Source organism: Lontra canadensis, unplaced genomic scaffold (genome assembly GCF_010015895.1).
Source record: "Lontra canadensis isolate GAN:19392208 unplaced genomic scaffold, GSC_riverotter_1.0 scaffold163, whole genome shotgun sequence".
In the NCBI taxonomy this organism is placed as follows: domain Eukaryota; kingdom Metazoa; phylum Chordata; class Mammalia; order Carnivora; family Mustelidae; genus Lontra; species Lontra canadensis.
In genome coordinates, this window is record NW_022631157.1 from 1,406,082 (window position 1) to 1,429,539 (window position 23,458).

The window sequence follows — 23,458 nt, forward strand, 5'->3', positions numbered from 1 at the left end:
TGGTCTCATTTTCTGCATTACTGTCTTCATTTGTGTTTATTTTTTGCAGTGAATGTTTAAATTCTTTTCTCATGTCCTTTTTGTGTATTCTACAGCTATTTTGTTTGTGGTTACCATGGGGATTACATTTAACATCCTAATGTTACAACACTCTCTTTTGAATTTATACCAACTTAATTCTGAGTTTTGACATTTAAATGGCATGTATTCATGTAACCATCAACATGGTCAAGATATAAGAAGTTTCAACACTCAGAAAATTCTCTCTTACCTCTTTGGCTAGTAGAGGAGGTGGGTGGCAAATCCTGTGAGGAACATCTATTGTCTTTCAGGGGAGAAGTCTTTGAATTGTCTTCAAACAAGTTTGGGGGTGCCACCGCTTAATAAGCAGTAATGGGCCACTATGGTAGACAGAGAGGATTTAGGGGACCTTGGAAATAGATTTTTGGGCCCACAGACTACTTATTTCCATTATATTTGTCTTACTCTTTCCCCTCAGGGCTCTGGTCATGGCATAGCAGATGTGCCTTTTAGGGAATTTAACCTTTGAAGCCCAGCAACTCTGATAACTAAGAGTTGGTTCTGGTCCGTGGGTTTCTCTGTCCTCCTTTTACAAGAGAGGAGACCGTCTTTATATGCTTCCAGAGAGACCTTTGGCTTTCATACTTAGCTTCTATTGGCTGTGTTATCTTTTTTCCAGAGAGCAAAGATTTTAGTAATACTCTTAGTTTCATTGCTTTTGTAGTTACTATTTTTCCTCCATTGCCAGCTTTAAAACCCTTTCTTAGCATCTGCAGCCAGCTGCCCTGGAAGCCTAGGGCAGGATGTTCATTAAGGTGTTCCTTTGGGATCAGCACCTGGGAGGAGGGAGGATTGGGCAGATGGTGAATTCATGGTGCAGTGCAGGTCTGGTGTTAGATTTGGCCAACCCCTTTTAGGAGCTCTGGTGCCAGAATTGGCCATTCTGAGTTGCCCAGAATTGGGTGTAGGTGTGTAGACCTTTATATTGCCATATCAGTTGGTTGTTGGGTATGGGCTGCCCAGGAGGGCTTTGACCTTGGTTAGGGTCATTCTCTGCAGGTGAGGCAATCCCTGAAGGACTGACTGAATACTTCTAGCAGTTAAGGCAACAAGTCCTTCCATGAAGGGGAGCTGGGCAGTGCCAGTGTGTAATTCCTCTGTGTCCACTAAGGGTGCTTATCTTCATTACTACTTTGCTTCTCCTTGATTTGGGTTTCATTTGTTGCAAAATTTGTTTTAGTTTTTTAGCATCACTATGAACTCATGGAGTTGAATACATATATTTACAAACTTTCTGTCAAACATATAGAAGGATGCACAAATATATGTAAATATACAGCTTAATAAATGTTGACAGAGTAAACACACTGAGGTAACCATAAGATGCTAGCAGTCCTTCCTCTTGCATTTCCTTCTAGTCATTACCTGTTCTTTCCAAGGGTCTTTACTATCCTGACTTGAATTTCTCATGTCTTTGAAAATTATGTAGCATAATCGTACAGTAAGTGATATTTTGTTCCAACTTTTCACTCATATTTGTGAGTGAAGCTTAAGAGTTGTAAGCCATTTATTTTTATAGCTATATAGTTTTTCTTTGAATATATTGCTTTTTAAAACCATTTCTGCTATTGATAGACTATTGGAGTGTTTTTGGTTTATTAACACGCTGTTATAAACATTTTTGCACATATATTTCAGTGGATATATGTACATAGATCTGTTGGTTGTATACCTAGTGAAATCGCTGAGAATGTATATATATTCTGTTTTAGTGACAATGTCAGACATTTTTCAAAATAATTACTGATGTACATTCCTACTAATAGCGTTTAAGAGTTGTAGTTGCTTGGGCACCTGACTGGCTCAGTCAGAAGAACTGGCAATTCTTGATCTCAGGGTTCTGGGTTTGAGCCGCACGTTGGGTGTAGATTATTTAAATAAATAAATAAACTTAAAAAAAAAAAAAAGGCGTTCCAGTTGCTGCAGTTCTTCTGTTTCTGTGGGATGTAGCCCTCTGGAGCTTCTAGTTAAAAATGGGGTTTATTTACTAGGTTCCTTCCACTGGCAGGTACTAAACTCTGATCATTTTGTCTTCCCAAGGCTGTGAGACTTTGAAATTTTGCTTTTTCAGAAGTTTTGGCTTAACTTTTAAGCCTTTTCTACTAGTTATGCATTTGAGGCCCCCTCATGTCTGCAGTTTTGTCGGTTCAGCCCTCAGTGTCAACCCTTATCTCTGATGGTTTCTCTTTCCCTCAACAGAAGGACCTGCTTGGAACATGACTTTAGGGCACACTTTCATTTTCTGTTGCAATGTTATTTTTTTTCTTATTTTTTTTTTTTTTCCTCATGGTAGCTTCACATGTGATTTGACCACGTTCTTTGCTATTGCTCTTTTTGGGGGGGGTTGGGGGGAGGGGCAAAGAGAGAGGGAGAGAAAATCTGAAGCAGGCTCTAAGCCCAGAGTCGAGCCCGACATGTGGGGCTCAATCCCACGACCCTGAGATCATGACCTGAGCTGAAATCAAGAATCAGTCACTTAATTGACTGAGCCACCCAGGTGCCCCTGCTGTTGCTCATTTATATTTGAAAATAGTTTTCCTGAATTGGTGGAGGGGAAATGTGAGCGGGGGTAGCTTTTTCTCTTCATGGATCTAGAGCTCTTCTATTTCATGAAATTGAACAAACCCATCATCTCATCCTTTCTGAGCTCCTTTAGCTTTCTTCCTCTTTACCACCTTTATCTGGACCTTGGTCCTTTGTCCCCAGTTGTCCCTGTTGTCAGTTTGGAGTGAATCTCATCAATTTCTTCTCAATGTAGGCTTCATCCTAAAAGGGTTCTTCTTCAGCTGGTTAGTTTAGAACTGTGCTGCCCAATGGTGTCCAATAGCTACTTAAAGTTAAATGTGAGTAAATTAAATAGAAGTTAACATTTGATTCCTCATTTACATTAGCCGTGTAACAAGTGCTTAATAGCACATGTGGCTGCTGTATTGAGCATTGTTGATACAGTATATCACTGCAAAAACTTCTGTTAGATAATGATGGTTTGTTTAAAAGTGTGCTCTCTTCTCAGGCCATTATGGTAGACCTTTTGTACTCATGAGCGAATTGCAATATACAAAAACAAAAACAAAACAAACCCCTATGTTTCAGCTAATGTTCTTATTTTTTGGTCAGCTAATGTTCTTAAGATGGCCTGCTGTACTTTTGATTGAGAATGGAATAGAATTTTGGGATTTTCCTCAGATCCATCAGACCTTGTACTTCCCTCTGGTTTCTTTTGCAGAGATGCTTATACCCACCAGTTTTATAGCTCAAAGTGGTTTGTTCCTATTTGCTTGTATTTTGGGCTTTGTGGGGTGTATTGTCCGCTGTTTGACTGAATTATTCACATACTAATTGCATCTGAAAGTACCCTCAGAAATACACCCAGAAATAATGTTTAGCCAAATACCTGTACATCCTATGATCCAGTCAAGTTAACACATAAAATTAACCATTAGAAAGAGAGCTGGGGAGATTTACAAGCTACATTGCAGCCACTGCCTTTTAAAATTCTCCTTTCTTACACCTTTCAGATTTTTTCCTTCTGTAACCTTTAAAACTAACATGTAATTCTGTACCTCCTGTTAAGCTCTAGAAATGCTTCCCCTCTTGTATTCAGTATTTATTATCAAATCAGTGATCTATTATTAACTGACTAGACAAACTTGGGCATGCTACTTGGTCTCTTTCCACTTTTGGTTGCACCATTTTAAAAATCAAAATGCTAAGGGCGCCTGGGTGGCTCAGTCAGTTGAACATCTGCCTTTGGCTCAGGTCATGGTCTCAGGGTCCTGGGATCAAGCCCCACATCCTGCTCCCCGCTCAGTGGGGATCTCCCTCTGCCCCTCCCCTGGTTCTTAGTCTCTCTCTCTTTCTCTCTCACTTGCTTTCTCTGAGTAAATAAATAAGTATTAAAAAAAAAAAAACCCCTCCCAAGTCTTCTCTGTTAGCATTAGCCGGATCTAATATTTAAACAGTGGATACATTCATAATGCTTTCAATACAAAATGCTACTTTTGAACAGAGCAGAGATGAGCTTCTTGGCAGTGCGACTTAACTCATTCTCAGATAAATGTAAATGTGGTCCCCTTAAAAGATATATATATTTTTCCCCATGAAACTTACCTGCCTCTGGTTCCGTTCCTCCCTCAACTGTGTACCTGAGGGTGGTCCTCTTACCCGAGTCAGTCTTACTGTGTTTATTCTCGGTTGTACAGCTTACTCTCCTTTCTGAAAAATACACAGTTATTTGCCATTATTTATTAGAGGTCGGGGGCAGAGATGCTCTTGTTCTGTTGTTTGAATGCTGGCGTTCAGGGTGTCAGGGAAAAGATTGTGTGCATTTTATTGCAGGCATCCTCTGAAATAATTTTTAGCCACAAGGAAATAGCTCTGTTTCTGTGAGTCATCATCTCTTACGTAATACTGGGTAAAGTTTTAATTTTGTAGGTAGGTAGACTTTGAGAAAGAAAGCTGCAAACATTGAAATTTCAAGAGGTTTAGATTTGCTATACATGCTAATTTCTATTGAAAATTGGAGCTTGGGATACAAACATAGGTCACCGTGGCAGATAAAAATTTTCCTAAAATCTCATGGGTTTCAGTGAAAAATAGTTCTTTTTAGTCGTTTTCATGTATAAGCTAACATTTTCTTTTTCCCTTAGCTTCCAATAAAAACAGGACAGCAGAACACGCATACCAAAGTCAGTACCGAACACAACAAGGAATGTCTTATTAATATTTCCAAATACAAGTTTTCTTTGGTTATCAGCGGCCTCACCACTATCTTAAAGAATGTTAACAATATGGTGAGTATTGGGTCATTGTTTTGTGGGGGAATTTGCTTTGGTTTCCTTCTGATTTAAAGACTTACAGCAGCATATTTTAGAGTATGGAAAGTCCTTTTCTGTGGACTCTGGTTATAAACACTCATTGTGTTTTGTGAATGAGCACAGGTAACCTTTAACTTTCATTTTAGTTTTTTATTTTTTTCCTCTTAGATACTTCTCTTATTTGCGACCCTATCTTTTCTTTTTATTTTTTTGGCATTAGGATTTCATACAGACTTCAGGTCATATATAAATTGGTAACATAGTAATCTATTAAAATCTTTTCCTAAGCTGCTGCTTTGAATATTTACTTATTAGATTGTCCTAGTCCTAAGTAGACAATAAATAAAATATGACCTTGTAGTGTTAAAATGTGAGATTGCTTTTACGAAGATGCTGTTTTATTTCCTTCTTCCTGTAACCTGTGACAGATTCTATAGTAGTTAGAGATCCCATTGTTGAAATGATTTTCCTCAAATAGCAATTTCAGCAAGTAATTCCATGGTCAAAAGCTCACAGTTGCCTTTTTTCCTGTTTTATAAAACCTATTTACATTCCCTAGACTTCAGGTTACCCCAGCTGTTCTTTCTCTGAACGTTTGAACATCTCATTTGTCCCGACTCTCTCAGGGGATTCCTTTCTCTGTCAGTCCCCATCTAAAATCTCCTTCAAACTCAATTCAAAACAGCTGATCTGGATATTTCTTGATTAATTCCGAACTGCTTTTTCTGTGTTTAGCACTTCTAACCACGGTTTATATTGTTTGTATTAAGCTATGAGACTGACGTCTGGTTGTACATTGTGCGAATCAGTCTTATTTTTACAGTCACATCTTTAGTGTGTTTTCTTTTTAAAAACTTCATTAGGCGCTGTCCCAAACTTAGAAAATTGATAAACTGGAGGTGTGGGCAATCATTTGCCATGCAAAGAAGTTTTTTCTTTATAGAAAAAAAATTAAGATTTTTCTGAAAAAAGCAGGACCACTTATGAATATGTAAAGTGCTTTACAGAAATACATGTAAGATTTTGTGATGCTCTTTTGTTGCACAGTGTGTGGGGCATGGTGATAGGATTTTGCTTATATAAATATGTGGCTGTGTTCCCAGTTAGGTGAAAATATTTTAATATTGGAACCTTCTTTTCAAACCAAAACCAAAAGCAGTATTGTGATAATTTGCATTCATTTAGGCTTATTGAGTAAACTCAATTGTGGAAACCATAGTTCCTTGTTGGTGAATAGCATAGTATTAAATTTAAGGATAGCAAATGCCTTAAATTCACTGTAATTGGTGTTACAGTATTTTGTTGCTGTGAGAATTGAGACTTTGATTATTTTGTGGCATTGAAGTGTGGTTAAATGTTCAATGCAAGATCCTGGTTAAGATCTGTATGTATATCTAAATCCTATATATGTATATTTTTTTCTTTCAAGTTTTTTTTTTTATTTTTAATTTTTTATTAACATATAATGTATTATTAGCCTCAGGGGTACAGGTCTGTGAATCGCCAGGTGTACACACTTCACGGCACTCACCATAGCACATATACCCCCGCAATGTCCATAACCCAACCACCCTCTCCCTACTCCCCTCCCCCCAGCAACCCTCAGTTTGTTTTGTGAGATGAGTCTCGTATTGTTTGTATTGTTTGTATGCCTCCCGATCCCATCTTGTTTCATTTTTTAAATCCTATATATTTTTAAAGTATAAACCAAAGTTACTTTCTTTCACTTTATAAGGCTAATGATAGACTGTAATAAATACCACCATTTTTGTTTGCCTGGGAATTTATTTCGTGTGAGCATTAAGATAAAATCAGAAATAACATTTAAATATAGTCTAATCTGGGAGATAAAATGGAAGACTTGGGTTTTTTTTTTTCCTAATCCGTATTCCCTGACTTTTTAGATGTGTGTTGATTCAGTAGAGAGTAATAGCCAACCTTTATTGTTCTGAATATCTTTTCTTTTAGAGAATATTTGGAGAAGCTGCTGAAAAAAATTTATATCTCTCTCAGTTGATTATATTGGATACACTGGAAAAATGTCTTGCTGGGGTAAGTAAATCTAAAATAGGCAGGTTTTGTGAATTCAGTTTTGAGAATGATCTGATGTACCAAAGTATAGATGTGGACAAGAAAAGTCATGTAGATTTTTTTGGTCTAAGACATATGAATATAAATTTTGTTAACAGAATTAACAGTGTATACAGTTTTCAAGAGAATTATTTTCTCATCTTTTGTAAATTAAATAAATACCAAGTTTACTTATAAAGTGTTAAGCTTGAGCCACTTAGATCTCTGTCTCAGGTTGTTTAGAAAAGATTTTATGAAAAAAAGCCACTATTTGATTTAATTAATTTCTCCAGATATTGTTAGGCCTGTGGTATTGCTTAGCTGTGAAAAAATGTGATGGGAAAAAAATGTGACCAGGAGTAATCTCTCTCCCCCTGCCCCTCCCTGCCCCATTTCAATTTTTTTTTCAAAGATTTTATTTATTTATTTGATAGTGAGAGAGGAAATAAAAGCAGGGGGACTGGGAGAGGGAGAAGCAGACTTCCTGCTGAGCAGGGAGCCCAGTGTGGTGCTCGATCCCAGGACACTGGGATCATGACCTAATCCGAAGGCAGACGCTTAACATCTGAGCCACTCAGGTGCCACCCCATTTCAATATTTTACCTGATTTTAATATTTTACTTTTCGAATCTGTATAAAAGTGGACTTTAAAAAATTACAACTATTACCAAGAAATCCTACCTTAAGAACATTTGTTATGTGTAAATTATGAATATATAAAATAGTTATGTGGAGGAGTAGTTGAATACAAAACAGTTCTTTCTTAGGGTTCCTCTAAATAGTTATCTCAGTATGTTTCAACCATGACTTACTGAGAATTTTTTCGAGAATATTTTTGTTGCATAAAGCAAGGTGTTTCTGTACTTTGATAACCTTAACTCTTACTGGAACGTGGTAGTTGTTTAGTAAGTATATAAATTTTATTGCCTTCATTTTAAAGATCTGTCTATTCATTCTAAGGGTTATCATGGTCCCTCTTCCTTGACACATCTTTTGGCTTTTATTCAGAATTGCATCTCTCTTCAGCATGTTACAGTTGTTTTCTATAATCAGCCTAGATGGGTGGGACTTGGATGTGAGGACGATTTTGTGGTTGGGAAGAGAAGGAATGGTCAATAGTGTTTGAGGAAGGGGAAAAATAATTACATGTACTCAATTATTTATCCTAGGGGAAGAGATCTATTTAAGACTATAGGACCAAAACCTGTGTTTTAAACTCTTTCATTGGCCCTTGAGCGTATTCCCAATTGTTAGACAGTTTTTTGTAAGTTTTCTACTTAAATTGAGGGTGAGCTAGTTCTGTTTGTAGTTTGGTGCTTTCTATTGATTTGTGATATGCTGTTGTTCATTTGTTAAGTGGAGTGAAAAAACAAAAGTGCTGTTAAATAAGATGATGTAATTGGGAAGGTGAACGATTTTTAAACATCTTGAGCCAGTTCTCTATAGTGGTCTTGTTGCTTTGATTATAAATACCAGTACATTAGCCATATCCATGTTCGGATGGGTCGGGTGGTTTATTGCCTCTGTCAGTCCTGCAGCTTTTCTCTATTAACATTTGTAATTGAGAGGTAATGGTAAATGTATTTTGGAGAATGATTAAGGTATTATTGGCCCCTGTTTTATTGATACTCTTTAGAGATAGCCTAATTAAAACTCTAATAAGTAAGCATAGTATAACTTATATAATGCATAAGATATCTTCCTCTGTTCTATTGAAAATGTATGGATTTCTTTCATTGAATTTATAATTAAAAATAATGCTATTCATGTTATCAAATAATTTTGTTTTCTTGGATTGCCTACAGTGTTACTATGGTTGTCTGTTGATTTTCATTTTTAGATTGAAGTTCGGTGAGGTAGTTTAAGAAGTGAGCCTGCAAGTACATGTTTGTCGTATAAGTAGTTGAAATAGCTAAATGAAATGATCAAATATTTACCAGTATTTTATTATGAGTAAAATTTTGTAGAATTTGACTGATCTTTGTTCCTGCATATATGACCATTATTCAAAAGATTGAATACTTCTGTAATTTTTCCTTGCTTATTAATTGGAGTTTCAGCATTTCTATTGTTTGATTGGCCTGTAAGATACAGGCGTTGCCACTTGAATTTTGGAGGTTTTGTGATATCTGTTTATTTGCTGTCTGTATGTTACAGTGTATTTACATCTATAAGCACTTGGATTGCAATTACAGAATCAAGGATAGCACATAATTATACACAATTTTATTCTTTGCTTGGTATTACTGAAATTGTATGAATTGTCATTCATACATGATTATTATTAGGCTTAGGTGATATATTGATGTGGAATGGTGCATCTGCAGGATAGCTTATCCATTGGTTATTTTGTTAATTGTAGTGAAAAGATTTACTTTATAAAGTAGTGAGTTTAATATTAACAGTAAGGTTGTCTGGCTTGCTGTGTCATTAACATTGGGACCACCTGGCATTATGGATTCCTGATATGATACAGTATGAATTTTACTGAATTGCTTGAAGTGTTTAACCTGAATTTAATCAGACCATTAGATGTAGGTTCCAGCTATTGAAATACAGTAACTACAAGTCTCATACTACTAAGAAATAATCGTGATCAACAATATGGAACATTTTGTAAGGCCCATTTTCTTAAAGTCAAAATAAAATGATGTATATGGAGTGTTGGGGGGGCAGTCATTTTAGAATAAAGAGACTAAAGGAATCATGCTGTAATCATCTGAACTTTTTTTTGAATCCTGATTGAATTAAAAAGAAGTTTTGAGGTCACCTGGGTGGCTCAGTCGGTCAGGTATCTGTCTGCCTTCAGCTCAGGTCATTGTTGCAGAGTCCTGGGCCTGAGCCCCATGTTGTGGGGTTCCCTGTTCAGCAGGGAGCCTGCTTCTCCTTCTCCTCCTGCCTCATGCTCTCTCTCCCTAGCTCTGTCTCTCACGAATAAATAAGTAAAATATTTTAAAAAAAGATATGAAAGACATTTTGGGGGCAGTTGGGGAAATTTGAATATAGAATGGGTATTAGCTGATGGAAGGGGAATTTTGTTGTTGTTTGATGTGGTGATTGTATTGAAGTTAAATTGGAGAATGCCCTTATTTTTATTTTCTAAAGATTTTATTTTAAAGAGAGGGTGTGTGCACACGATAGGAGAGGGGAAGGGCAGAGGAGGAGAGAGAGGGACAAGCAGACTATGTGTTCAACGCAGAGCCTTTGGGCTCCATCTCATGATCCTGAGATCATAACCTGAGCCGAAATCAAGAGTTGGTGGCCAGCCACCCAGGTGCCCCAAGAATGTCCTTATTTATTTTATTTTTTGAGTGTCCTTATTTTTATTTATTTATTTTAAGATTTTATGTATTTATTTGACAGAGAGAGATAGCGAGAGAGGGAACACAAATGGGGGAATGGGAGAGGGAGAAGCAGGCTTCCCGCAAGCAGGAAACCCGATGTGGGGCTCCATCCCAGGACCCTGGGATCATGACCTGAGTGGAAGGCAGACACTTAATGACTGAGCCACCCAGCTGCCCCTGAATGTCCTTATTTTTAAGAGATGCTAAAATACCTGTGGATGAAATATTATGATGTTTGTAACTTACTTTGAAATGGCTCAAGCAAAGCAAAACTATTTTTAATAAGTAAATTATACACCAAGGAATTTATTTGGATATGAGACAGATGACACAGTGCACCACAAATAAATGAATATAAGTAATGTTTATTTGGAACTCATAATAAACTTGGGATTCCTAGGAGTGGAAAAGCTTCTACAGGGATTTGATGAACAGGGAACCAACAGGAATGGTGGTGGGGGGGGCGGATTCTAGGGAGAATGGATGGGGGGCTGGACTTTCATTGTGAAAAGAGGTGAAAGATGGAAAAAAAAAGAGAAAACAATGAAAGATGGAACTATCCTGTTTATTAGACTGAGGATAGATACAGTGAACATGGTGAAATATTAACAGTTGTTGAGTGTAGGTGATGAATATATGGGTGTTCATTATTCTATTTCAAGTCATGTCTGTTTGAAAAATTTCTTTCTTTCTCTCTTTTTTTTTTTTTTTAAAGATTTTACTTATTTGACAGACAGAGATCACAAGTAGGCAGAGAGGCAAGCAGAGAGAGGAAGGGAAGCAAGCTCCCTGCCAAGCAGAGAGCCGGATGCAGGGCTCGATCCCAGGACCCTGACATCATGACCTGAGCCGAAGGCAGAGGCTCAACCCGCTGAGCCACTCAGGCTCCCCATGTTTGAAAAATTTCATACAGAAAATCTTTACATGTGAATTTAACAAAGTTTTAGAATTATGTGATTATTTCTATTGCAGCAACCAAAGGACACAATGAGATTAGATGAAACAATGTTGGTCAAACAGTTGTTGCCAGAAATCTGCCATTTTCTTCATACCTGTCGAGAAGGAAACCAACATGCCACTGAACTTCGGAATTCTGCCTCTGGGGTTTTATTTTCTCTCAGCTGCAACAACTTCAATGCAGTGTTTAGTCGCATTTCTACGAGGTTAGTGTGTAAACTACATAGAACTGTTGTGAAGTAATATAATTTTAGAAGTCTTTCTTTTGTCTGCATAAAAATAAAAAGTTGACAGAAATGAATTTGACTTGGACTTTTGTATGAATTTTATACATTGATTTCTTTGACGTTTTTATCACGTAGTATTGTGATACTGGTGGGTACAATTAAATGTGAGTAGTTATGAAGTTGAAAGTCCAAATTTGAGGGAAGTCTATTGCTCATGATCAGGTTTTTGTTTTTACACGAGGTATGAGTTTTTGGTTGGGTTTTTAAATATTCTTTTAAATGGAATTAGCTGATCAGAATAACTGAGAAGAGTAGTCAGATTTCTAATGATCTCACAGCTCTGCTCTTAATCACAAGATCCTAAGTTATGAAGCAAAATCAAAACCTAATGATAGGGAAGCATAAGGAAGTGAGTAATTGCAAAGTAGTCTTCTCCAGAAAGTAGACTGTGTTTTAAATGTATGAATTCTAAAAGCTCCCATATTTTGAATATTTACAGTATATGTTGTACTGTTTTATCTTCATAGTATCTTTGAAATGTGGGTGATACTTCCCCAGTTTATAGGTAAACAAACTAATACCCAAAGAATTTATTAAGGCACTTTGTTGAATAATGGAGGCCCCAAATTTTAAAGTCAGACTGGTTTCAGAGTCTATTAAATTCATTATATCAGGCTGCTACTTCTATATTTCCATTTTAACCATATTTTATGAAATATATATTTTAATATTTTTACTGTTGTGCTTCAATATTATATGATAAATATGATCTAAGCTTTTATTGATGATTAAAAGTCATGTGATCATCAGTTGTGATATGCTATGGATGGGAAGTAATTTATGTGTAGATGGTGCCATATGGAATAATAACTGATGGTGTAGCAAGTGACTCTGGAACTTGCTTTCATGCAAATGATTTGCCTGTTTCATCCAAGTAGAGTCAAATGGGTCTTAATTATGACCAAGTAGGAAGTATAATATGAATCAGTTAGTGATTTAGTGAATCTAAGACTAATATAGAATGTGGAAAAACAGCCCTCTTTATTGATACATCCTTCATCTTTTGACTTTTCTGTGTTGTGTGAATAGTGGACTTCCATTAGTAAGCTTTGTTCTTCTTCTGTTGTTGGAGAAACAGGTGTGAGTGGAATATGCATCATAGTTTGAGAGTTTGTGCTATAGTGTTTTGGGTGACTTGGCTAACTTCAAAATTCTCCTGTCTTTTTAATAAAAAATGGTATTTCTATAGTCATGATGCTAGGCAACAGTATTCTTAAATTCCTGATCAGACCTGGTGCAAAGAAAATTGAATTTTGTTTAATGGTATGATATGATTGATGCTGTTATGTTTATACAATAGAACAATGTCTTCATGAAATCTTTTGAGTGATAACATTTTATATTCTGAGTAATATTAAATTAGTTGAAGTAGCAAAGTAACCGACATCTAGGGAATAGGAGGTGTGAAAATTATAAAAGAAAAAATCGATTTGTTTAAGTGACTATCACACTAGCTTATTACTATTTGAAATAATTTTACATTGAAGGTAACAACGATCAAAATAATAGAATATTTTTTAGTCTATCCAAATGTAAGTTGCTCTATAAAATACAGCAAATGTGCCATCTTTTAAAAACTCTAGAAATTTTCTTGCATCAAAGGTTTCATTTTATAGGATTTTGCAGCATCAATGCATGTAAATATAGGCAACTTTTATGTATATCCTGAACCTTACTGTTTCCAGAAGAGAAGTTAAATGTCTCCAGAATAAGCTAGTTTCTGTAGCTTCCAGTGGACAGACTGCTCAGAAATTGGATCTCTGAAGTACATGTTTTAGACAACTGCATTTCATGTAGCTTGTGCCAGAAGGAGCTGATCTTGTTAGAGGACCCCTCACCTAAAAGGCCACTATGATGGTTTAATTTAGATGTAAATATAGCCTTCATAGCATTAGGTGACTTAAAATATGCAAGTGACTAGAATGGCAGTTCTTTCTTTTTTTAAAAGATTTAGTTGAGCCAGAGTGTGAGAGAGCAATAGAGCACCAGTTGGGGAGGGGAAGGGACAGAGGCAGAGGGCGAAGCAGAATCCCCGCTCAGCAGGGATCCCAACCTAGGGCTCAATCCCAGGACCCTGGATCATGATCTGAGGCAAAGGCAGATGCTTAACCAACTGAGCCATCCAGGTATCCCCAGAATGGCAGTTCTTTCTGAAGATTGATTTTGTATCCCATATATAATAGATGAACCAAATAATGAGAATTTACTGTGTTTGACTCTGCTACCTGTCCACAAATGTTTCTCTTTTAGAAATAACATTAGCTTTTGATATTTCTTGGTCTTTGATTTTTTTTTTTAAGGAAATATGGGGTACAGATCTTAAGTATACTTCTGCTGAAGTATACCATGTTCTGCAACTCATAGTACTCTTTTATGTAGAAGATGGGCTGCTCTGTTCACAGAATTACTGTACAGTTGCACTAGATCTAATTGTTTTGTAGTGGGAGGGCTCTGCAGAATATCTGATTTGAGGGGTACCTGGGTGGCTCAGTTGTTAAGTGTCTGCCTTTGGCTCAGGTCTTGATCCAGAGTCCTGGGATGGAGCCCCGCATCAGTGGGAAGCCTGCTTCTCCCTCTCCCACTCCCCGTGCTGTGTTCCCTCTCTCACGGTCAAATAAATAAATAAATAAATAAAATCTTAAAAAAAAAAAAAAAAAGAATATCTGATTTGATATAATGCCAGAAACAGAAGGCTCAGTGATTTTAAAAGTTCTATTTGATTTTTTTTTCTTTTTAGAGAAGGGGGAGGGGCTGAGGGAGAGAGAATCTTAAGCAGGTTTCATGCCCAGGGTGGCTTGGATGCGGGCTTGATTTCAGAACCCTGAGCTCATGACCTGAGCCAAAATCAAGAGGGAGATGCTTAACTGACCAAGTCATCCAGGTGCCCCAGAAGTTCTGTTTCTTTTACAGATCTGCTGGGTTGGTTTTTTTTTTTTTTTTAATGGTTTCTTTTTCTTCTTTATAGTTAAAAATTTTTTATATGGCTCTAATCATTTAAGGCATATTTTATATTCTCTTAAGATTGTTAAATAATCTTGTATGTGCCAATTCTCATTCATAGTGAATGGTTTTCTCTCTTTTCTGTAAACTTTGATTGCAAATTCATCTTTATTGCACGTCTGTATCTTCTTTGGGATCTCTTGTGGATGTGGGAGCGTCCTAGTGATGGTTTTTGCTTTTGCTAAGTGCCCAGCTCTGGACTTTTTTTTTCCCTTTCGTTTCCTTTTTTTTTTTTTTTTTTAAATTAATTTGTCATTCCCAGATTGTATGGGTAGTATAAATGTGGACCTCAGACCCTTACGGTGTAACAGCTCTGGGTGACTTTTTCCCCTACCCAAAACAGCCAGAGCAGACAGACATCTTAACATTGGTAGATTTTTTTTTATCTCCTTCCACTCTCCCTTCGTTCCATCTCTCTCTCTCTGCAACTCTCATTTAAGGAATTGCATAGTTCTTGCTAGTCATGTTTTTTGCAGGGCCCCAGTTCTACTCTCTGCATTATAGGGTAGAAAGCTTTGTATCCAGTCCCATGTAGATGATAGCCACAAACCCCTAGGTTAAGGAGAGGTAAAAACCTGGCTCCTGTGCTTCCTTTGTTGCATGGTCAGACCATGTCTTCAAAACCTTCTCTGGTTTTTAGGTTCCTCTTCATTTCTGCACCTGGGTGGATGGAAGGGGGTGTTTGTCTTAGTTTCTTTCTTTTCTCTTCTTTTTCCCTTTTTTTAAGAGAGGGAGAGTGAGAAAGGTGGGCAGGGGCAGATGGAGAGAAAGAATCTCAAGCAGATTCCCCATGCGGGGCTCAAGCTCACAACCCCAAGATCATGACCTAAGCTGAAATCAAGAGTTGGCTGCTTAACCAACTGAGCCACTCGGGCACTTTTATTTATTTTATTTCTATATGTTTTTAAATATCTTTTTGTTTTCAGTTTACCTGGTCTTTCTAAATGTTTTAGTAAGTTTTCTACTTCGTTTACTCCCAACTGTGCTTTGATTTCCGTTCTTCAGAAATGTTTAAGCCTCACAAAATACCCCTTCCCTATGGAAATACCGGGCTGTAAAAAGAATTAAACTTTTCTTCCATTTTTCACAAATAACTGGAAGAGTCAGCTTTTCAGAAGTTGGCATTGCTGATTTATTAAGTTGTGTTTCCTAAGGAATCATATTCCATATTTTCTAGGCCTTTGCAGCAGCTGTGGAATTTTTAGCATATAAGTCAGTATTGAGGACCTTGTCATTCCCAGTATGAACTGCTAAGCTTTTCTCACCCTGATGATATGAAGAGCTTTAGTGTAAGTGCTTAGAATAATTTTAATGTTAGCTACACATCTGCAGGCTAAAGTTAGTGAAAAAGGAATTTGAGAAGGAAGAAATTGGATTGATATCACTTCTAGCAACTGAATGTTTAGTATGATGATTAATGTCAGTTTTAGACTGCATTAAAATGGCTACAATTTGAGTTAATACTATGAGTAAGATTTTGTAGTATTTGTATTTTTTCACCGTATCTGTCTCTCTCTGCATTTATGAGCATTAGTAATTCCATTCATCTTCTTACATTTTTGATATCTTAATTAAAATAATGAGTATGTCTCATTAGGAAACAGAGTTCAGTAGATTAACAGTGTTAACTTTTGAAAAACTGACTTCTCACAGCAAAGGAAATGACAAAACCAAAAGACAACAGACAGAATCTGGGAGAAGGTATTTGTAAATGACGTATTAGATAAAGGGCTAGTATCCAAAATCTATAAAAAGCATATCAAACTGAACACCTAAAGAACAAATAATCCATTCAAGAAATGGGCAGAAAACATGAACAGACATTTCTCCAAAGAAGACATACAGATTGCCCAACAGACACATGAAAACGTGTTCAACATCACTTGGCATCAGGGAAATACATATCAAAACCTCAATGAGATACCATCTCATACCAGTCAGAATGGCTAAAATTAACCAGTCAGGAAATGACAGATGCTGGTGAGGATGCGGATCCCACTATTGGTGGGAATGCACGCTGGTGCAGCCACTCTGGAAAACAGCATGGAGGTTCCTCAAAAAGTTGAAAGTAGAGCTACCCTACCACACAGCAATTGCACTACTGGGTATTTACCCCACAGATAAAACGTAATGATCTGAAGGGGCACTTGCACCCCAATGTTTAGAGCAGCAATGTCCACAGTAAGCAGACTATGGAAAGAGCCCAGATGTCCATCAACAGATGAATGGATAAAGAAGATGTGGTGTATATATACAATGGAATACTATGTAGCCATTAAAAAAAAAAGAAATCTTGTCATTTGCAGTAATGTGACTGGAACCAGGGGGTGTTATGCTAAGCAAAATAAGTCAATCAGAGAAATAAGGTTATCATATGATCTCCCTGATATGTGAAATTTAAGAAACAAAAGAGAGGATCATGGGGGAAGAGAGGGAAAGACAAAACAAAATGAAACCAGAGAGGGAGACAAACCATAAGAAACTTTTCTTTTTTTAAAGATTTTATTTATTTATTTGTCAGAGAGAGAGTGTGTGCACACAAGCCGGGGGAGCAGCAGGCAGAGGGAGAAGCAGGTTCCATGTTGACAAGGAGCCCATTGTAGGACTCAGTCCCAGGACCCTGGGATGATGACCTGAGCCGAAGGCAGACACTTAACAGACTGAACCACCCAGGCACCCCCCATTAGAGACTCTTAACTATAGGAAACGAACAGAGGGTTTCTGGAACCAAGGGAAGTTGGGGGATGGTGTAGCTGGGTGATGGACATTAAGAAGGGCATGTGGTATAATGAGCACTGGGTATTATATAAGACTGATGAATCACTGACCTCTACCTCTGAAACCAATAATACGTTATATGTTAATTAATTGAATTGACTATAAACAAATAAAGCAAATAAAAGAAAAGCTTCTTCTGTTAGTGAAAAATTTTATTCAGACTTAAGTGAATTTTTTTTATAAGTTTAAAGAAATCTATTTTTGTTAAGTGTTAAATTTTTCTACATCTGTGGTAGCTTCTTATTTAATATAAGGGAAATTTGGGGTTTGGAAAGATTCTTGACTTTACTAGAGTAAGTTTTGTGAGGGAGGGACATTAATCAAATAATCACATAAATACATGTACAGATTGTGAAACTATAAGGAATAAATGCTCATCTTTTAATACAAAATAAATGTATCCTATAAATGTAGATAAAATACTGTTTATGTTTTTTAAGTCTAGTTGATGTAATCAGAAATTAATAAGTTTATTTTCATACAGAAAAATTTCAAAAATACACATAGCACAGAGACTAGTATTTCAAATAGTTCTCTGCATGCTATGATTGTTTTGTTAGATAAAGATTGTATAAATTTGATGTGTACAACATGATTTATGTATACACAGTGAAGTCTACTGGATTGTTCTGGTTTCAGTTTTATTATATCCCCTGAATTAGTTATGTACCTTTAAATTTTATAAGAAATATTTACTGTCTTATTTTTTATGTATATTTTTTCTTATAAACTCATCATTTGGGTTAGAAGAATCTGTTCAGCTCAGAATTTTGAACTTTCCTTAAGATAGTGAATTATTTTTGGCTTTTACTTTTCAGATTACAGGAATTGACTGTTTGTTCAGAAGACAACGTTGATGTGCATGATATAGAGTTGTTACAGTATATCAATGTGGATTGTGCAAAATTAAAACGACTCCTAAAGGGTAAGTTTAAATGTAAGATATATTTGAAACTAATCAAGGTGAGTGAAAAACCGGTGTTTGAATGTATGAATTGTCCTGATTGTGTTGAAGTAGAACAACAAAATGGATTTTATAATGCAAATGTCCTTGTGAAATGGATAATAATGCTTAATGATTCAATAACTTTTGAGCCTTTAAAACAAAAAAATGAGTATCTTAAATCTTGGCAATGGAAAGTTTTGTTCAACTACAAGTTTTGCTTTAACAAAAAATATACAGGTGCTGTTACTTAATTTTTCTAGAATTTCATTTCTTAAGGATAGCTATAGGTTATAGAAGTTATCTGTTTAACTGTTATAGTGCTAAAAGCAGATAGTTTAGCAGGATATCAAAATTCCATTGCAGAATGGAACCAGAAGTTTGTGATTTTATGCCAAGAGGAGGAATTGTGATGGGCATCTCTGATATTTGTGTTTTCAGGTCTGTGAGCATTCTGACTAACTTTGCAGAATTACATAGTCTATTACCTTTTCAGTGCTTTTGGCTTCCCTGTAGAACATTTCAGTTGTAATCCCATCTGGTGACATTACAATGCTTAATATGTGATTTTATTTATTTTAAAAAAAGTTTTTAAAGATTATTTCAGAGATCGAGAAAGTGGGGGAGGGGCAAAGCTAGAGGGAGAGAGAAACCCAAGCAGACTCTGCAGTTAGCATAGAGACTGACATGGGCTTGCTCCCATGATCCGAGTTCATGGCCCTAGCCAAAACTAAGAATGGTACACCTAACCAACTGTGCCACCCAGGCGCCCCTTAATATGTGATTTTAAAGCTTTGGAAAACGCTTTGCATGATTATGTTGATTAAACAGTCACAAGGAATTGAGAGAATTTTTGTGGTAAGCATGAAAGTGTTAATATAAATCAAATGTCAGCAGACATTATTAATAAACTGAGTATAAATAAGTAAATTCATTTCATTAAAATTGTTTCTTAGTTTTGTGTAATACTAGATTCCGGCTAACTTAAATGTGAAACCTTATAGTATATGATTCACACTTTTTAATTTTATTTTGTATATTGATTAAGGAATTATGAAAAATGTTTTTAGTGTCTGACCTAGAAGATTTAGTTATATTAACTTTGAAAATCTCAACAGTTCGGGGCGCCTGGGTGGCTCAGTGGGTTAAAGCCTCTGCCTTCAGCTCAGGTCATGATCTCAGGGTCCTGGGATCGAGCCCCGCATCGGGCTCTCTGCTCGGCGGGAAGCCTGCTTCCTCCTCTCTCTCTCTGTCTGCCTCTCTGTCTACTTGTGATTTCTGTCTGTCAAATAAATAAATAAAATCTTAAAAAAAAAAAAAAAAAAAAAAGAAAACCTCAACAGTTCAACAATGTAATTGTCAAAATACCTTGTTTATTGTTCTGTTAATATTTGCTTTAAACTCCCTAACTCTTTCACCAGAGATGTAAAAAGGCTGTATCTAGGGGTGCCTGGGTGGCTCTGTCAGTTAAGCATCTGCCTTCAGCTGGGGTCATGATCTCAGGGTCCTGGGATTGAGTCCACATGTTGGGCTCCCTGCTCAGTGGGGAGTCTGCTTCTCCTTCTGCTCCCCCACCCCCCACCCCACTCATGCTCGTGTGCTCTCTCTCTCTCTGAAGTAAATAAATAAAATCTTAAAAAAAAGGCTATATCTAAGTAGATTAGTACTATAAGGCTGTGTTCTATCTCTGTTACCTATTTTAGGTCATTACCATTATAAGACCAAACAACAATTAAATCATTTTCAGTAACTTTAATAAAGAAATAAACTGGATTATTTTAGCTGTTATGTTAAGTGGACCTCAATTGTTTTAAACTGTAATAAACCACAACTCAGTTCACAGTTGAAATTTTAAGATCTTAGGATCTATCATTAAATTAAAGGATGATAAAATTTTAGAATTTTTCTCTGTGTATAAAATTTAAGAAGTAGGTGTCACAAAGGTAAAGTTAATAAACGTAGGAAGGCAAAAAGGCTCAAGAGCGCTTTAAAGTGTAATGCCATTATTTGGAAATCAAAGGAGAGCAAGAGCAAAGGAAGTTGGAAAATATATTTTAAAACGGACTTAGAGAGCAAATTACTCATTTCCAAGTCCAGCAAAAATGACATTTAAATTGTTTAGTCAGTTTTATTACTCAAAGACTCATCTCTATCTTAGAAAGGTAAGTATCTAGATCCCTCCATTAAAAGTCTATAGGAGGCAACAAAAATAAAAATAAGTGAGATTATACCAGATTAAAAGCTGCAGAGGAATTTTCAACAAAATGAGAAGGCAGCTTACTGAATGGGAGAAAATATTTGCAAGTCATAAATCTGATTAGAGGTTAATATACAAAATATGTGAAGAACTCATTCAGCTCAATAGCAAAAAAAACTCACATTGTGATTTAAAAAATGGGCAGAGGACCTGAATAGGTATTTTTTTCCAAAGAAGACATACAGGTGGCCAGCAGGCACATGAAAGATGTTCAGTATTACTTATCATCAGGAAAGTGCAAATCAGAACCACAATGAGGTATCTCCTCACATTTCTTAGAATGGCTATTACCCAAACAACAAGAAATAATAAGTGTTGGTGAAAATATGCACTGTTGGTGGTGATGTCAATTGGCACAGCTGCCAAGCAAAATAGTATGGAGGTTCCTCAGAAAATTAAAGGTAGAACTACTCTATGATCTGGCAGTTCCACTTCTTGGTGCTTATCCAAAGAAAATGAAAACATTAACTTGAGAAGATCTGTATACCTGGTGTTCATTTCAGCATTATTTTACAATAGCCAAGGTATGGAAACAACTTCAGTATCCATTGACAGGTGAATGGATAAAGAAGATGTAAAATATATATATGTATTTAAAATATACATGTATGTTTATACATATGTTTAAGAAATATTTTGTATCTTATATATAAAATAGACAAAAGGGAATGTATGCATTCTCTATTAAAATGGACTGTTATTCAGCCATAAAAAGGAAGGAAATCTTATCATTTGTGACAACATGATGGACCTTGAGGGAATTATGCTAAGTGAAATATGTCAGAGAAAGACAAATACTATATGTCTCACTTACATGTGGAATCTTGTTTTTAAAAAAGAAAACCAGGCTCATAGATACGGAGAACAAAGTGGTGTTTGCCAGATGTGGGGCTAGGGATGGGAGAGTGAGCGAAATGAGTGAAGGGAGTCAAAAGGTACAGACTTCCAGTTGTAAAAAGTCATGGGGATGTAATGTGTAGCATGGCAGCTGTAGTTAGTAGTACTGGATTGCATGTTTGAAAGTTGCTAAGAGAGTAGATCTTAAAAGTTCTCATCACAAGAAAATTTGTAACTACATATGGTGACTGATGTTAACTAAACTTACTGTGATTATTTCACAATGTGTTGAAATACAGAATCATTATGTTGAATACCTGAAACTAATATAATGTAGGTCAGTTATACATCAGTTAAAACAAGCAAAGTCTGTGGGCTGAGTTTTCTGCCAAGGGGCTGTTACCATTAAAATAGTTTATAGAAGGATCTTTTTTTCCAGGTATAAATCTTTTCGTAGATGGGGACAACACATTGACGGAAGAGGAAATGAAAATATCTAATATATTCTTATGGAAACATGTTTAGTCTTGTTTTTAAAGTGCAGTCCACTATTTTGAACAATCAAATTAGCAAAATAAAAACAAAAGTATGTTTAATGATGATAAGAATGTTGATAAGGCTACCTTCATTTGCTGCTTGGTGTGAGTAGCATTTGGCCCAACCCTTCTGAAAATTGGCTTGGCAATATTTATCAAGAGCCTTAAAAAATATTCATCTCTTTGACCAGATAATTCTACTTCTAGATCTTATCTTAAAGAAATGAACAGTAATATGGAAAATATTTGGATATAAAAGTGTTTATTAATGTCATTTATAATAATATATTAGAAATCTCTTAAATGTACAGTTGCAAAGTGTTTAAATAACCAGTGACTTAGTACACTGACTTAAATATTCTGAAAAACACCAGAGCATACTTGAACAGACTGTGGCTTTGAAACACAGGTTAGTAGTTTGTTAGATCTCTAACCTCAGAGACACTGTTTGCTCATTTGTAATACCTGAAAATACTAAGACTTTGAAAGAAATACATGAGATTGAAAGTAGCTGACTTGTTTTAACTGTGAAGCTATAGTTACTGTCCTATTTAGAGTCATCCTATATGGATGAGGAATTTTTAATGGTATGGAAAAAATTTGGGTTACTATGTAAAATGAAGAGAACAGGTTTGATTTAGCCTTTATGATCTCAGTTGTGGTAAATATCTTAAACTTGCATATGAAAAGGAATGGAATGAAGTTCATTAAAGAATGGTAGAATCATGGATGATGTTTTAAATTTCCCTTAGTTGTGTACTTTTTCTTAAAAAATTTTCTATAGTGACCATGTGTTTTATATTTTAAAAATCAGTTATTAAAAACAAAAGAAAAAAACAAGAACTTTTGAAATTCAAGGCATGTTTGCTTTTCACTGAATTTGTCTTTAGTGGACATAGTGAGTTTTTACCTTCACGTTGCTTACAAATAATACTGGAACAAAAGTTTGTATGTAAAAGGAAAGTTTTTTTGTTTGTTTGTTTGTTTTTACAAGTAGCTCTGAATTTGTGTTAACTAATTTTAGAGTTAATTAAAAAAATTTTTTTTTTTCTAGAAACTGCATTTAAATTTAAAGCCCTAAAGAAGGTTGCACAGTTAGCAGTTATAAATAGCCTGGAAAAAGTAAGTTATAACCTCTTAGCTATTAAAATTTGATTATATTTTGCTTGTAAATGTTGCTGTCTTTACTATTTTGAATTAAAAGTCATGATTTGAGTGATAATTTCACATTAACATTTAGGAGGAATGCATTGCAGTATTATGAAGGAAATTAGAAGTTTTAATATAATTGGGGTTGTGTGACATTTTATTTACTATATTACAAAAATACCCCTGCTTTCATGTAAAAACATATATTTTGTTATTTATAGGCCTTTTGGAACTGGGTAGAAAATTATCCAGATGAATTTACAAAGCTATACCAGATTCCACAGACTGATATGGCTGGTAAGAATATGTTTATTCTTCTTTTAAACTCTTCCTTATGAGGTAAAAATCTTTCACTTTCCAGATTATTTATGTTATTATGGTGCTTTTACATCTTGTCAGCTG

The 23,458-nt window shown here is 35.8% G+C and overlaps 1 protein-coding gene across 7 annotated transcripts in view; it reads left to right on the forward strand.

The window, feature by feature from the left end:
- NF1 (neurofibromin 1) overlaps window positions 1-23,458 on the forward strand; it is a 252,162-nt gene that overhangs the window by 50,657 nt on the left and 178,047 nt on the right. For all 7 annotated transcript variants that reach the window (XM_032845423.1, XM_032845422.1, XM_032845416.1 and 4 more), the window contains exons 2-7: window positions 4,731-4,874; window positions 6,867-6,950; window positions 11,285-11,475; window positions 18,153-18,259; window positions 22,962-23,029; window positions 23,278-23,353. In XM_032845423.1, coding sequence (XP_032701314.1) covers window positions 4,731-4,874; window positions 6,867-6,950; window positions 11,285-11,475; window positions 18,153-18,259; window positions 22,962-23,029; window positions 23,278-23,353 — 670 coding nt within the window. The remainder of the gene's footprint in view (window positions 1-4,730; window positions 4,875-6,866; window positions 6,951-11,284; window positions 11,476-18,152; window positions 18,260-22,961; window positions 23,030-23,277; window positions 23,354-23,458) is intronic.